General features: G+C 38.0%; 1 protein-coding gene across 1 annotated transcript in view; it reads right to left on the reverse strand.

Moving 5' to 3' along the window:
- Positions 1 to 1,685: 1,685 nt before the first annotated feature.
- Positions 1,686 to 17,798, reverse strand: part of pdzd8 (PDZ domain containing 8) — a 48,016-nt gene continuing 31,903 nt past the window's right edge. Inside the window, exons 4-5 of the mRNA XM_016558308.1 lie at positions 6,685 to 6,847; positions 1,686 to 6,545 (exon numbers count right to left, since the gene is read on the reverse strand). Of these exons, the coding sequence (XP_016413794.1) occupies positions 4,285 to 6,545; positions 6,685 to 6,847 (2,424 nt within the window). The 3' untranslated portion in view covers positions 1,686 to 4,284. The remainder of the gene's footprint in view (positions 6,546 to 6,684; positions 6,848 to 17,798) is intronic.

Here is a 17,798-nt window from a genome sequence, read left to right on the forward strand (position 1 = left end):
TTATTGATCTTCTTTTTAAGAACTGAACTGGCTGTGAAATGAAACATGGCCTTAAATTGAGCTCCTTAAATCTTAAAGCCATATATGAAATTACTGGGGTTTTATCAAGACTATAAATATTTATTTAGGCAATGAGCTTAATTATCAAGTCAGAGTCTGTGCAGGTCTTTTCATTTATTTGTTTTATATTATTATTAAATAAAGATGCATTCTATGCCTTAAAATCAGACAACCTGCTGCAAACACCATTTAATGACGAGTGTAGCTGTAAATGTGTTTTTGAGGAACAAAATTCAGTCTTATTGTACCTTCGACCACATACTTCATATGCTAAATGACAGCTTAATCAAATATTAAAAACATGTATAATTCCCATCTTTTGTTTATCAAGTAGATTATATCAGGCATTTTCATATGAGCCGAAATAATTGGTTTTGGAGTTCAATTATCTGACTAGTACAGGTAAAGCAGTTTAGAAATAAGTCTTCAATATAGCTTGATTCTCCTTTATTTTCTTGGCATTGTTGTACTGAGGGAAACATCCATTTTATTGCAGGATACATCCAGGAAAATAAAGTCATAGATGTTTTCCTCTGGAGCTACAATCAATTTAGCGCAACAGTTGCGTCCAGAACTAGCCTTTGAGAAAAATCTTGTTAGCTCAGCTTTAAGTATCTGCACAACTGGAGGATGTTTGTGTTAGATGTGAGGAACGGTGCCCTGCTCCCAATCTCCTATCATAACAACTGCAGTTGTGGACAGAACAAATGCGCATAAGTCAGCAGACACAATTCGGATTGGTTAAATTTGCTGCCAGTGTTTGAGTTGCAGCAGTGTCCTTTATCCTCGATGTTGTTTTTTATCCTGTTTTCCGAGTAAGGGTTAAGAGTATCATGTCATTTATTTTCAAATTGTTTTATCAGAAATTAGTGTATGTGCCAATGTCAGTGTGTGCCTTCAGACTGGTATGTCTTGTTTGTGTTTAAACTATATCAACTAGGAGGTTGAGTTGATGGTTTTATATCCAGTGTTTGGTCTGGTGGTTAGGTTTTACATCAGCTTTAGAGCTCTGAAGGTAATGTGTGTTACCGCAATAGAAAATAAATGTTTAAAAAGACATAATGCTTGTTTCCCCCAATGATCTTCATCATCTTGCAAACACAACAGACTTTACATGATTAATAATTCATTTTAGTACTGGTATGAAAAGAGAACCTGCTTGAATGACAATTCAAGACCGCATTATCCAATGAAAATCCAATCAAATCGAACTTTAATATGTTCTATTGATTTAAAAACGTGCTTTGCGTTACTCGATTGGACCAAGGTTTAATAGTGTTATTTCCTGTATTGATTCTGCAGCGTGGCAATCTTGTTAACGGGTTCACCTCCACTAACGAAATGCCACCTGCTCCCAATGTCTTATTAATGGCTAATGTTATGAACATTGCGTTTTTGATAATCCTGATATCAGCTCGCAGGGTTTTCAGAAGTGACTGTCCATACAGTTTAACCCACTAAATGTAAGGAGTCATTCACACATTCAACACATTTTCCATTCCACTGTGCTACCTTTCCATTAGACACGGGATTGAGAACACAACTGGCTTCACGGTTATCAAATGTAGAGAAAATGACCACTGATAACTTAAAGGGAGGGAAGGTGCAAAAATTACAGAGGAACTTTTTTTCATTTCTAATCATTTATTTATCTCAAGTGCATAAGCAAATATGATATGTCAGTGCGTAAAGGTCTTGCAGCAAGTTTAAAAGCTGTGCACTTTGTCAGAAGATGCCCTCCATAAACAAAACCCACAAAAGAACAAAATCATATTTACATGAAGCAAAAACAACAACAACAACAAAAGAAAGGATGAACCCACATGTTGAGCACTATATAAGTTCAGGGAGAAAGAACAGGGTTGAAAGTCACCTACATTACTAGGCTATTTACAATAGCGCTTTAAACATGACACAGTTTCCAATAAGAACAACAGCTTTCCCAGAAAAGCTTAACCACAGTTTGCCGAAGAGAATGTGATGTTTTGTACTTGTTACTTTACTGTTTTTTTTCTCTTATTGTGATAGAGATAATTGGAGAAATATTTTGAGAGCATATGATGGTGGCACTGTATTTGAGAAGCACAGGATTACAGCAGCAGCAACTAGACAAGAAGCCAGAAAAAAAAACTTAGAAAGCTTACCATTTTAATGTTATTCCTTCAAGTGAATCAAAAGGAAAAATTTCCTTTCTGGTTTGAGTGGTAATGAACTTCTTATGCAAATATTGCACAAGCAAAAACAAAGCAAAAGCAAAATTCTACACCAGCTAAATAGGGTATGTTGTCCCTGCAACGAGGGGGGTCCACTAAGGTCCTCTATGGTGATATTGGGCCGGGGTGAGGGGACCCAACCTTAAAAATGATGTCCCAGGCCCACTGAATATATGATATAGCAGCAGAAACGTTAACAAGGACAGCACGACTGTCAACACAGGTTGGTTGAACGAGGACAGGACTAGGACTTCAATCCTGGAGAGCCACTGCAGAGTTTCGCTCCAACTTTAATCAAACTCACCTGAACAAGCTAATCAAGGTCTAAGGGTTACTAGAAAGCTACAGGCAGGTCAGTTTTTATCAAGGTTGGAGGAAATCTACACTACTGTGGCTCTTTGGGATGAAGTTGGCCACCCCTGGGCTAGAAGTTTTGTCCTCGCCACCTAAAGGCTTTGTCGTTTGTTTTTACTAAAAATCTTTAATTCAGTAATGCATATAGCCAATTACAGTAGTTACTGTAAACCACATGAAGTAACAGCAAAAAAGAATCTTACTCCAAGTCCATTTAAAGTAAATGAAATAAATGAAAACTAACCAGCAATACACAGACAGAGGCCACAACACACTCTCAGCTTTTGAGCCCAGCAAACAGGTTACAGACTGTTCATGAACTGGCACAGTAGCTTTGGGAATTAAGGAATACTGTATGCATTGACAAAAGATAGTTTTAATGATGTTTTACACTTTGAGAGATGATGTGTTGAGAGGTGAACGGAATAATGAATGTAAACTGAGTCATTTGGGAGATACATTCATTAGTACACATGTAAAATTAACTTTCAATGGCAACAAATCATGCCCAAGCACACAAATGTGAGACATACTGAAAATTAGCTTGCATTATAATAAAATTACACATTCCAAACCAAAAAGGAACAAGCTGACACATTCACACAAACATAACCATTCACCAGGACCATCTGATGGTGGATAAAAAGTATCCAAATTGGTTTGAGAAAAATCACCACCATTTTAGAACTCATAAAGGCTCAAAGCAAATTAATTGTGAGATTATGTAATGAGATTGTGACAATTATTGGAAACATATATTATGAAGTGACAATTATTGGAAACATATATTATGAAACATACGTATGCAATATAAATATCCCTCCCTCAGAAAAAATCACAATGGCATTGTGACCAATTTAAATTAGACAAAGAATGGTCCCCAGTATCATAATAACATCAAGATTATCTGTCCTATGAAGATTCCCTCTCAATTCAACATTAAATATTCTAAAAATAACCAAATTAACATTAAAGAAATGCTTTAAAATGAGTAACAACTGTAAAGTAACACGAGAAAAGGTGCTTATCAGAGAGGAAAATGTTGGTTAGGAATGGCATCATTTTCTATGGACTGCTGTTCAGAATATAATCCTACATTTTGTAGTGGATATAGTGTAAGGCAAAAGGGGCTTGAAGCTCAAAACACAATGAACAGGGTGTATTTCCAACCATGAACATCACTAACATCACACGTACATAATTCAGTCTATCAATACAAGTTCAAATAAAAATGCATATTCAAGCTCATCTTGCTTCAAGCTCACACTAGCTCTCCCTTTTGAAGCTTGTTATGCTTTAAAAAATTGACTGCACCTTTCAGGTAAGGCAGGTAAAACTTGGTTTGATCATGGGAACTCATATTCTGTGTATTTTATGTAATACTGCTGAAAGTCTACAGATGGTTCTGTCCTCTAAAACAGTAACCAAGGACTAAAGGAAAATATGCATTAAAAAAAATAAAATGTAAAAAAAAAAAAAACTGGTAAACTACTGACACTCTCACAAAATTCCTCAATTGACAGTACATTGCAGTGATCTTTAGGAATACGTTTGCAAACCTCACAATCACCTGTGGAACACCCACAGGTCAACCAAGTCAAACATGAGAAAAAGTCTTTGTTCTTGAATCCCAAGCCCCTAATGCCTTTCGTCATCTTTACGGTAATGCCTCCACACAGATCTGCTCCTCTGTAATCTCATCCAGCATCTGAACATCAACAGGACTGCAAATGTCACTGTTGTACACTTCTGTGCCCATTAGTGCCTCCACCAGACCCTCAGCTTTGGCCTTCGGAAAGCCATGCTGTTCAGATGGTGAGGTGCTTTCTACAGACTCTAGGTCTTCGATGCCAGCACGGTAGTGAATCATGAGCAGAGTCAAAGCTTGGAGTCGTTCACCAGACTTGGCCAGAGCTGCCAAGATGAGGGCCTTGCGTCGAGAGTCAATCGTCTCTCGCTCTTCCACACTCAAAGAGTTGTTATGCTCCAGCTCCTGGTCAATCTCCTGCTGCAACTTGTCCAACATAAACTCCAGTTTCTGTGAACGCTCATCTGTCGGGAGGCCACGGTAAAGATCTCGACCAATCTCTTTGACGGCGATGAAGACGCTGTCATCCAGCCCACCTTCCTTGCGCACCAGTTTGGAGCCACCGCTTCCAGGTGGCTGCTTGGAAGGACTGGCCCCAGCATAGGTCTCTGTGTCACTGCTCTCGTTGTCAGATGTGTTAGGTGTGTGTTTCGGAGAAGGTTCCACCACCCCTGGTCCCATTTCTGCAACCTGTTCTGCAAGTCTGACTTTGGGCACCTGCCTCAAATTGAGGAGTCGAGAGCTAGTGTTGATAATGTGACGTGTAAGGCCAGTAGTTGCCCGATTGATGGTAGACTTGGCCTCAGGATCCGCCCCACGCCGGTCTGAGGCGGCTACGCAGTAAGGGTGCTCTGTTAGACACTTCTCCTGACACTTCTTGTGGCAGACATAAGAACAGGTCATGCACTGTGAGGCAGCCTTGGTCCACACCTTCTTCTTGCAATATTCGCACCAAGTGGGATTCTGGAATTGAGTGTCTTGAAAATTGTGCCGCATCTCTCCGATCTGCATTCCGCTGTAACTTGGTTCATCCCGGGTTACTATGAGTACCTGCTCCCGTTCCTTTTCCCGGTCTTTTACGTCTTCTTCCTGTAGACTCCCTTCTCGCTCACGTTCTACCAGTCCACTGGAGAGGTCTGACTCCCCATCTGCAAGGTAAGTGAAGTTGAGTGTAACATCACCATAGCAGAGTTTCTCATTGAAACCTTTGTGAGTGCTCAAGCTGCGCAAAGCAGTACGGCTGACGCTGGCCCTTGGTTCGGGAGCACATAGACGGAAGGTGCTTTGATATTCATCAGATGACGTAGCTAAGCATTCCAGTGCTATGTGTTCTAAGCGCAAGCTGACGTGCCCCAAGCACAAGAGGCTACCAAGCTTGAAGGGGTCCTTGCACCAAAGTGCTACATTAAGGAATTTGTGGTGGCTTTCCACCTCATGGATCACAGAGGCTTTGTTCCAGCGGGCAGCTCTGCTGCGGTACATGGTTTCAGACGATTCCCAGAGACCCTGCTCATCGACACTGTCCCTAGTGTTGGAGGAGCTCTCGGATATCTTGTCTTTGGCTGAATCTTGCTTGTTTGTGACTGGAATATTTAGGATTTCCTCTGCAGGCTCTGGGTGCTTGCTCACAGGCTTCGGCTCTGGTGACTTAACAGCGATTTTCTCTACCGGTTTGTCACCATTGGCAGAAGTGGGTTGCGTTTTTTCTGGACTTTTTTCCACTGCAGGTTCGTTACCTTCGACCAGGCTTTGGGTTTCTGAGGAGGCAGATGTGACTTTTATATGAGGCCTGGGAGGGACAGGAGGGCGTGCAGGTGGTGGAGGAGGGGGCACCGTTGGTCTCTGTGGTGGTTCAGAAGGTTCAGCAGTCTTGAGAGTTGGAGCCTTTGGTGATTCTTTGGGCTGGGGTTTGAGTGGGGACTGAAGGTTCAGTCTGCGGTTGAGAATTGGCGAGATGGAACCAAGGGGCTTGGCCAAGTTGGCCACAGTTTTTTTGGGACTTTGGTTTACAGAGAGCAGGAAATCCTCCTTAGTGTCAACAGTGACTGGAGCTGCAGTTGATTTGGACTCGATGATTAGCTCCTCAAACTCAGAGTCATTATCTCTGTTTTCAGATATGTCCATGCTGGTTATTGGGGCTGGGTCCTCCTCGTAGCCCCCAGGCTGATGAAGATAGCTGGGCTCCTCCATTGGGCCTAGGGTTTCTTGGAGTGTCCCCAAGCCCACAGTAGGCACCTGGTGCCGGACTGGCCGCTCATATAAGACTATCACTCTCTCTCCAGCTTGTTTTAGCAGCTTCGGCACTTGGACAGAGGATGTCACTTTGACTCCTGTGCAAACAGACAACGAAGAACGCTTGAAGCTTTGCAAATCTATTATAAAACCTTCCAAATTTAGGCATCAAATGAACTCTCCACCATGTCAAACATTCCGTTTGAATAGTAAAAGTAACTGTATGTAATCTCTAACCTCCAATAGCAATGAGGCGATCTCCTCTCTGTAAGTCTGCCAGGGCAGCTGGGGAGTTTGGGGTGACAGTCTCTATGCTCACATGCACAGTGTCACCATCACTGGCCGGGACATGCCTAAACGTCATTCCCACGCTCCCAGATGGTCCTTTAATCACCTCAGTCTGCAACAGACAAAGAGAAACAATATCAGGTTTGCCAATAATATTAATGAAAATGTTGTGTAATTGAAGAAACTTGGGATTCACAATTATAATTAGATTCCAAGTAACTTTGTAAATTGTAACATCTTTTTTATTGCAGGTGTTGTTCCGTCATACATGAAGTCATAAGATCAACAAGTGGGACTGGATAGGAAAGGAGAAGTTAGGAGAAGCTTTTGTTACTAGTTGAGGGGAATGCTAGCAGTTAAGCCAAAAGACAGTGTTTTTTAAAGCTTATCTTTTGACAGCAACAGCAGTTTATAATTAGGGCGGACAACCTACATTATGATGTGAACAAGACAGCCTTCACTTTCTATAGAAAGCTCTCTCTTCCCATCACATCTAACACATTTTCATGGTGATAAAACAATGCTCTCTAAAACGAAGGAAGGGAGGTCTGCAATTACTGCTAATTTCACTGCAAACGTGCCACGAAGTAGCAGCTGCTGTTTCAGGCTGGCTGCATCACAAAGCCTGCATCAAAAAATCCACCTGCACCTCGGGGTGACACCATACAACAGCAGGTACATAAGGAGCAAGTTAGTGTGCCAAACTGTGGAAAGATTCCACTAGAACCACCAAGAAGCAAGAATGATGATCTGGACTGTATAATAGTTGCACAAACACCAGTATGATTGTTTTTCATTGATCTTTCCATGATATGCCCTCTGTGTCTCCCGTGTTCTCTCTCTCCGTTGTTTGTGCTGGGGGTGGGCAAGAAAAGACAGGATGCAGATCTACGCTGCCGAGATGGATGACTGTAATTTTGCTGCTGTCATTTGTTATAACCCTTGAGAAGGGCACTGATTGAGTTAAACATGGGATGAAAAAACAGACAATCTACTCAAGCTGGCAAGCAGAAGACTGACTTACCCAGTTTTGACCAATGACTAAATGTCTATTGAAACATTCAAGAAACCACTGAAAGTTCTTAGAAGGCAACTTACAAAAAGACACCCAAATTCAACAGTATAAAATGGATAGTTTCAACTTCACATATTTTATATTAATATCTGTCTTGTCTGTCTGTCTATGTATATTAATAATAAATCGAACTATTTAACATTGATATCTTATGTTGCTGTTTCTATTGTGCCACTGATTAAAAATAAAAACATTAAATGTTTTATTTGAATATTTACTGTTTAAAATGGTCACGCAAACATTATTTTGAAGCATATTTTTTACATAATCAATTGCATTGCAATTGAAGGAGGGCATTTGTGGTAGTCATAGGAGTGAGTATGAAATGAGACAAGGAGAGAACACTTGTTCCAATACTATTTGCATACATGTCAGCTTAGCTGAGATGCTGAAGATAAGTTTGTTTATAACAGACAAAATAAATACACAGGAACATAAATCTTAATGACTGAAGGGCTGCTGTTAAACTCTCCACAGAGATGATTAATTCTGAACATTTTCTCCCTCAGGGCACAACCTGATCCCAACTTTTACACATGTCAGAGAGGGTTCGTGGGAGAAAAACAAAAGCTCCAGGCTTTTTTGAGGACACTGATGGTCTTTTACCGGCATGTTTGGGATAATTTATTGCAACCTGTTCAAGATAGAGAAAGAAAACAAAAGCAAAGTGTATGTGAGGAATCCAGAATAAAACTGATGTTCTGGATTTAATGAGTTAGATTACTGAAATAAATACGACAAAATAGAAAACAAGACACCATTGTTTGCAAGGGCTGTGATCTAGAGAAGGCTTTCATCTGATATTAAACACAAAATTACTTCCAAACATTCAGATCAAAGTCTTCTGGTACAGGAACATGTCGTACCTCAACATCAAACCTGGTTGGACCTACATTACATGATGCCTAGACTTGAAGACTGAATGAGCAATATTTGGTCAAGTTATCTACATAAAAGAATACAACCACAGAAGCACTAATATCAGACTTAATTGCAATAAAGTCCACAACCAAACTGGAATTACAGTAGAAAACAACAGGATTTGCCTTAAACCAAATATAAAAATAACTAGCAGAGGGTGAAAGAGACACCTGCGATTAACGTGCACCTTTGTTTCCCCACTTTTAGAACAACAAAATGACAAGGTTCAAAGACAGAGAGAGAAGAAATGAAAGAGAAAAAGAAAGATTTGTCTGACACAGGAACCAAACGGCGACATTGAGCAGCAATTACAGGCGATTTCTGTAGCTGAGCGGTGGCTAAGGGGTAATTACACAACCATGGAAAGGCACAGCAGGAAGAACACTCACACACTCATTGTGTGCGTTACTGTGTGTCTACATGTGTTGAGTGCAGGTAAACGGACTGCTGCCGCTCCGACTGCTACGTGAGGACGCTGTTCATGTGTCAATTTGTCGTCTGTCTCACCTCATCACCACAAGGTTCACAGATACACCCTCACATCAAGTATCAGGGAAATATAAAACAGCTTTTCAACAACAAACATTTCCAGGTCAGTTCCATTGATTACAGCATAAATGTCAGAATTAAAACACAGCACTTACATACCAGTACACACATTCAATAGAACCACAATAAAAATTAAACCTCTTGTCATTATTTACTCACCCACATGTCATGCCAATCACATATGACTTACTTCTGTGAAATATATATTGTGTGAATAATGTGCTGGTTCCTGCTTCTCTGTTATTACAATGTGGAATTGAGTTTACAAGCTCTGAAAAAAGCACAAGGAAGTATAAAAGCAGCATGTAAGTACTCCACACAAATCATGCAAACAGTTGTGTCTTCAGAAGCCATACATGTAGTTAAGATTTGTACCAAATTATCAACATTTTTTCAAAATAATTAATTTTATTTAGCAAGGGAGCATTAAATTAATCAAAAGTGACAGTAAAGACTTCTACATTGTTTCAAGAAATTCAAATTAATGTTGTCCATTAAGGAATCAAATTAACTTTCTATTCTTAAAGGAATCCTGGAAAAAAAAATCCCTCACCGTTTCCACAAAAAAATATTAAGCAAGCACAACTGTTTTCAATATTGATTAAGCAACAATTCAACCTATTAGAATGTTTTCTGAAGGATCATGTGACACTGAAGAATGGATGGCTGCTGAAAATTCAGCTTTGCAATAACAGAAATAAATAACATTAGAATATATTAGTGCTGTCAAACGATTAATCGCATCCAAAATACGTTTTTTTTTTTACATAATATGTGTGTGTACTGTGTATATTTATGATGTATAAATAAATACACATACATGCATGTATATATTTAAGAAAAATATGTTGTTTATATATTAAATATATTAATATATATTGTGTATTTGTATATACATAATAAATATACACAGTACACACACATATATTATGTAAACAAAAACTTTTATTTTGGATACGATTAATCGCGATTAATTGTTTGACAGCACTAGAATATATTCAAATATAGAATTATATTTATATTTAATTATAAATATAGAAGCCATTTAAAATTTACAATATTTCACAATATTAGTGTTTGTACTGTATATTTGATCAAATAAATGCATCTCTTATTCGTGTTTTATCATAAAACACAACTAAATATACACATATTAAATATACGTGTAAACGAAACATAACTCATTTGTTTTCCATGGAAGATAGAATGTAAAATGAAGTTGGAACAACGTGAGGGTGAGTAAATATTGATTTGAAGTAATGTTAAAAGCTTGAATGCTGGATCAACAAAAAAAAATATTGAGACATGTTTCATTACAAAAGCATCTCTGATGAGGAGAGAGAGAAGCAAACAGCATCGAACTTTTGATTTTGTTTACTTTTCTAGTTTTTTTGGCCACCCTAATACTGCCTCTAAATGCACACAGACATCAAATCATACTGTGCACTCAAAGAGACAGACAGACAGATGAGTAACTGCTCAGAGAAAGAAAAAATGTCACACAAAATCAGCCTTACACACTCCAGATATAGTACACTCTGTACTAGTGCTGGGCGGTATACCGGTTCATACCGAATACCGGTGTTTATTTTTGTTATGATATGAATTTTTAAAATACCGCAATACCGGTGTATGTCGCTTAAACAACGTTCGGAACGCGACACTGTTTGAAAGGGGTCCCTTTTCACTGTTGCACTGTGGTGAGGGTTTAGTGTGGTATTTTTTGACAATATTCACTCATCATGACAGTAAAATAGGGCATTCCAAGTCAATATACTGCAGTATTTCCTCTCTCAATCAGTAGAAAATATGGTTAACACCCGCTCATGCATGAAAAAAAAATACCGTCATGTACCGTGAAACCAGTATAATTTTGGAAAATACCGTGATATACATTTTTGGTCATACCGCCCAGCACTACTCTGTACAACAAAATGGAATTTTTCTTCTAGTCATCACAGGTGCCAGTGAGTGCATGCGTGTTTGCAGGTGATAGATGTGTTACGTGCCCCGGTGTGATTGTTGACAGATGCCCATTGAAGCTATTGTGCAGAACGGACAGTTGCCTTATGTGTACACCTGTTGCTGGAGGAGCGACTGTGTGTGTTCAGCCAAACCTCCCACTCTCCATTTCTCTCTCTCTCTCTCTCTACCTCCATTTTTCCTGCTATCCATTTCATTCATCCTCCCACTCCCTTCATCCCCCACCTTTCTCTTTGACTGGCTTATATAAATCTACCCTTTTCAGAACAGACTCTCATCCGTTACTTAAGCAACACGGGCGATAATGATGATGCCCAACAGACAACACAAAATTGATATATACTTTGCTTTACCCTTTAGGCACATTCAGGGGAAAAAACATGGAAATTGTTATTTCTTTGTAGTTTGTGGTTGCTTGCAAACTATATTTTGGCCCTTCAGAAGACTTTTATGCAGACCAAGGCTGCATTTATTTGATCACAATTGCAATTATTATTATTATTATAACTAAAAATAACTTTTTTATTTTAATACATTTTAAAATGTAATTTGTTCCTGTGATGGCAAAACTGAATTTTCACCAGCCATTACTCCAGTCCTTCAGAAATCTTTGAAATATGCTGGACATTTCTTATTATTATTAATGTTGAAAACTGTTTTGCTGCTTAATATTTTTGTGGAAACCATGATAATTATTTTCAGAATTCTTTAATGGATAGAAGATTCAAAGAACAGCATTTATTTGAAATATTTACTGTCATTTTTGATAAATTTAATGTCTCCTTGCAGAATAAAAGTACTAAAAGCCTTGGTTGAATCAGATTGTGATTATTTAGATCACACCTATAGCTTCCAGATCAAATGCACAGAAGTTCTGAGGGATGACAGAGACTGTGCCAAGTCAAACACTCGTGCCACGGGTTATCATGTGATAAATCAACAGAATCAACAATCAAGCAGCAGGTTTATTTGGTCCTTTGTTGAGTGAATGAGGTGTTTGGTAAAAAGATCCATTGTCAAACAACTATGGAATAACTCACTGGAAATGTAATGCGGTTTGACGTGTTTCATTGAGTGACACAAAGATCGAGGATCGAGGCAGCAACCTTCAGCAACTTCAGATGCACAAAGAATCACAGAGAAAATGTAGCACACAGCTTTTGTATACTCTGTCATCTCAGAGCCTGTTTCTCTTAAAGGTTTTTTGTTATTTTTTTAATCTGCTAGTTTTATCCACAAACAGAACTACAGAGGTGAGCTAATGAAATTAAAGGAACACTCCACTATTTTTGAAAATAGGCTCATTTCCAACTCCCCTAGAGTTTGTACATAAAGTTTTTGTTGTTTTCCAGTAAAAAAAAAACTGCACTTAAAAGAAAATATACAGAATTTTATTTTTCTTATTCCATGTGTGCATTTTTTCAAGCATCAATTTCACAATTTTGTTTAATTTATTCTTAAAAATACCCAATTTATATTAGATAATTGATGTAATAAATCCATTCAGATCCATCCATCCATCCTGGAAGAATTAATATTTTTTTCTGTGAAGTACATACCACACATACATACATATGCATATATTATCTGAAAAGTAGTGTTAATATCTTTAACTTTTTCCTTAAAAAAAAAAAACTTATATTGTATACTGTAAAATTGTTTACCATCAAAAAAAAAAAATACTGATTAGAAAAATTATTTTTGCAATGACCTGGCTAGCGGCTGATCAACACAATCACCTGAAATCAATGATTAATTTTTTTGAAAACAAATGCCTACGAAGTAAAAATCTAATACACATATTTATCTATAAATGTTCTTAATGATTTCCCCCCCTCAGTGTTACAACAAAACTGCAAGGATTCACATAACCTCAGATAAAGTGAAAAAAAATATTCTCAATTATCCCATTAGTGACAAGATTAAAAATTAACTAAGCAATGGAAATATTATATTGAGAAATTTCAGAGCTTGATGAAAACTCAATTTCAAAATGTCTGACAGCCAAAGCTGGCAGGAAGTGAGGATAATTAAGCAGGAAGTGTTGCTGTGGATTAATGTGTTTTATATTAATTTGCCTGGTTTGAGTCACATGAAGCATAATAACTCATGGCGGTGGTGGAATATCGTCCTAACACTGCCCTTTTCCAACACTTGCCTAATTCAATCACTCGCTCTTCTTCATTTCACCCATTCTCCAATCCATGCAAATTAACAAAACGCTGCATTGCACATAGTTACATGACAATGCCATAAGGTTATAACTTACAAAATCTACCATATCCAGTTCTGACTCAAAGTTTTAAATTAGAGGAAGACAATTTGCACTAAATATTATGTATTAAATATATACATATCATAAAAACCTTAACAAAAATCTACCACAAATTTGATGATTCCAAATCAAACTTATGTGCAAAACAAAATAAGCCTTTATTTCTTGGAAGAAACCCTCAACCATGGGTTCAGCAAGCTGCAGTAATTGCTTCTCATTTTCTGTTCGTGGACGAACCTATTCCAGGAAACACTCTATCTGTTCAAAGCTGCGATGAATGCAGTCGCATCTCATCACGGATGGGCTGAATTTTCATGTTGCCGCTACGTGTTTGTGATAGGAGGAGGCTTTTCAAAGAGCGCCACACAAAAGGGAGGGTTGTTATGGAGACGGGGGACATTCAAAAAACAAGACCCTTCTCATCCCTCTCATTTGCAATTGTTCACAGTGGCCAGAGTGTTCTTTAACGTCCGTCGAGTCGGTTCCGTTTTTAGCACCTTCATTGTTATTCAGCTGCTCAGGATCTGTCCCCTCATCTACATGGACCCGTCCCCGGTTTAACCCCCACGCACACGGGACGAAAGGTAGAATGGGAATGACCAAATGAAAGATGGAAGGGAAAATGAAGAGTCTCTCCTATCAACACTCAAAGGCCAACCAACATGCAGGGGGAACAAGAGTGCGTCCTTATCACTCTGGCATTTTGTTTGTCATTTTCATTCTCTCAGCTTAAACTGAGGCAGTTACTTAAAAGTGGAGTTTCAAATGTCCTTTCCCATGCATTCAGCAGCTGTCTGATACTGTCAGAAGATTCATGGCTTTATAGCACTTTCACCAGCAGCTCTATATTCAACAGGTGACATTTTGCTTCAAAGAGCGATGGACTCTGAAGGGTAGACTAGCTCCTGGCTCCAATCTGACTGCAAGCAATTAATGCTCCAGTGAGGACTGTGCAATTGATGAGGCCAGCAAGAAACCTTCAAATATGTGTGCCAAACACTGTTCATCGGTTAAAACGGGTTTCAAATGAAGGTCCACAACTTATACGTCAAACTACTATTCATCAACCCAACAATCAGCACAGATAATACTGTTCCAGTAACAGAAACAGTTCTGCAACAATGTAATTTAAAATCAGAGAGAAATATGCAGTATTAGAAAGAAAGAAAGAAAGAAAGAAAGAAAGAAAAAGAAAGGAAGGAAGGAAAGGGGAAGGAAATTAGTTAGACTAAGTATAAGAAACAAAGAGGGAGAAAAAGAATGAAGGTAAATAAGTAAAAAAAAGGAAGGAATGAAAAAAGAAAATAAAGAAACACAGAAAGAAAAAGATTAAGGAAATATAGTAAATAGCAAAAGAAAGAAAGGAAACAAAGGGGGAAATAGGTAAGGAAATTAACTTAGGAAAAACATAGTAAGGAAATAAACTAAGGAAGAAAGGAAGCTCACAAATGGGAAATAGGAAACGGAACTTTTAGGAGTTTAGGAAAGGAAAGTTTAGTGAATGAATGGGAAGTTTAGGAAAGAAGAAAAGAAAAGAAAAGAAAAATTAAGGGAAAGGAAAGGAAAGGAAATGAAAGTAAAGGAAAAAGTTAAAATGAAAAAAGAGGAAGGAAATAATGTAAAGGAGTAAGGAAAGGAAGGAAGGAAGGAAATAAAGAAAGGAAAAGATGACAAATAAGGTAAAAGAGTAAGGAAAGGAAATGAAGGAAGGAGGGAAGAAAGGAAGGAAATACAGGAGGAAAAGTAAAAGAAACGAAGGGAGAGGAAAGAAGAGAAAGATAATCAGAAAAGCAAAATGGAAATGGAAAAAGCAAGGAAGGAAATGAGCAAAGCAAATCAAAGCAAAGAAAAAAAAGGTAGCTGTAAGCCTAGATATATAACGCTAGAGCCTCACAGTCGTCTCTGCAGCTCTCTCTTTCGCTCTCCAATCCTTTTATTTCCAGGAGAGGTGCCCGGCCAAGCAGAGAGCAGCAATAAACTGCATAAAAATGAGATTTAGCGGTAATATACTTCAGACTGCATCAAATCGTAACAGCACAGACAAAGAGCAGCTGGCCTGTCAGACACCCCAGTACAAACAACAATTAACTAAAAATACAGCAGCAGCTGACTGCGGGCAATACATACTTCAGAACAAAGTTAAAGACATTGGGCCCTGACACCGTACACTCGGCTGTGGAACAAGAGTCAGCTAGCTGAAAATCACGCTGCGCTAACTATTGACAAGGAGGATTCTCCATACATCGCCTCACAAAATGCGGCTCTAATGGATTATGACAATTTATACCACTTTGCAAAATAATGCTTTAGTTAAGAAACAAATCTTTGTGGCTGTGAAAAGTGCACCTTGTCTGTGTCTCAAGAAATCCATTAAATTGATCTCCATAATATTGATTTATTAGAAATGATCTGGCGTGTTGTAACATTTCCGTTATCTGTTGCAACTTGCGCCATCTTTTAAATACATAATATCTACACTGTTTGTGTTCACGTGCATCAAGATTCGGCCAACCAATCGGTGTTCAGCTTTTTCTGTTGTGAAGGGCGGAGCTGGGATTCATTTAGTGAAGGGGCTGGAATAACCAGCAATGAGTGTTAGCTCTGTGGCGCTGGTAATACACCCATTAGACGCTCCGTCATGCACAAAGACGGCTGTCAAATTAGTTGGATGATCGTCATTGGCACAGAGCAAAATCAATTGGAAATAAAAATTAGAAAAACAGCCTGGAAAAGCCTGATGACAGACCCTAAATAATATGACTTTCTTAGGCACAGAAGAAAAAAAAAGTGTCTAGCTTTGAGTGTCTAGAAAAGAGCTATAAAAATGTAATGAATTATGTATAGTATGAGAAATGTTTTTATTATAAATTATTCCAAAGATTTAAACTATATATTTAATTCCATATTTACGAAATTCGTATAATATATAAATCTTTATTTATAAAATATATATGTATAATTATACATTAAAAGACAAAATTTTAATAAAATTTTAGATATATAAAATAGACACTAACACAGCATCATAGTGGCCTGAAAGCCAGTCCTCGGGGGGGAAAAGACTGTGATAAGACAAGGTGCTGCGGATGAAACAGCCATCTTAGAGCCATTATGAGATATGTCTGTATCTGAATAAGCTAAGATGAATAGGACCTGAACTGATATCCTGACAAAGCAGGTATACAGAGGGTTATTTGTCTTTGGTTTAAATTAGATTTAAATAGGTGGGCAAATGGAAACACACAAACATGGCAGCTGGATAACCCACACGCCACAAATTGAAGGCAAAATTGAGTCTGTGCGTGTATGTGCGTGCGTGCATGTCTAAGGGACATTCAACAGCAAACATCTGAAATGAGAACATCACAAAGACGTCATGGACATAATGGACGTAACAGGACTTCAAATATAAAACACACACTCAAATGAGCAAAATGCATGTCAATCAACTAAAAAAAATGAAGGAAAGGAAATGAAAGCCACTGATCTGGCAACATGTTTTAAACAACATCACGACTCTCTAAACAACAATGACGAAAAAATCCCAGTGAAAGAACTAGCTTCCCATAACACACACCCACATATACATGCACACACAAATAAACACAGCACACACACCCCCTGCAGTGCTCGATGGTGTTATTTGGATTGTAAGGAACTCACACAGACCATATTTTGAAGAACCAGGACATAACGTTATTCTCACAGAAATGTCCAACACTTTTCTAATGCTTCTTGCAGCTAGAATAACAACAACAGAAAATATTTAATTGGAGCAAAAGCCCGATGACTGCACAGAAACAGCCACAGAAATAAAGCTTTTTTTTCCCCTCTGTCCATGGGTCACTATGGTCTGGCTGACCGGATGAAGTCAGGTTGTTAAAAGAAATGATCAGTCAGGCATCAGAGCAGATATGCAAATATACATCAACTCACTTGCTGCTGCTCTACTGGAAAAGAGCTATGACTGTTGGCCAATAAACTTCTGTGACTTTTCCAGCCAGGTGCAAATACTGAATAAGAATTTCTCACTAATCATTTATGAATTTATTAAGAATCATTTTATAGAGTTTGCGCTCTCAACATCTAGAAAATATTTTACAGCTGATCTCAGTTTAAAAATGCAAAATATAAAAAATTATAATTATTTTGGCTCTTTCTGAGTGCAAACACTATAAAATAATACTATCTATATCTAATCTATATATCTATATTTATATCATATCTATCTATATTTATATTTATATCTATCTATATTTA

Source organism: Sinocyclocheilus rhinocerous, unplaced genomic scaffold, assembly GCF_001515625.1.
Source record: "Sinocyclocheilus rhinocerous isolate Xijiao unplaced genomic scaffold, SAMN03320098_v1.1 scaffold851, whole genome shotgun sequence".
Lineage (NCBI taxonomy): Eukaryota > Metazoa > Chordata > Actinopteri > Cypriniformes > Cyprinidae > Sinocyclocheilus > Sinocyclocheilus rhinocerous.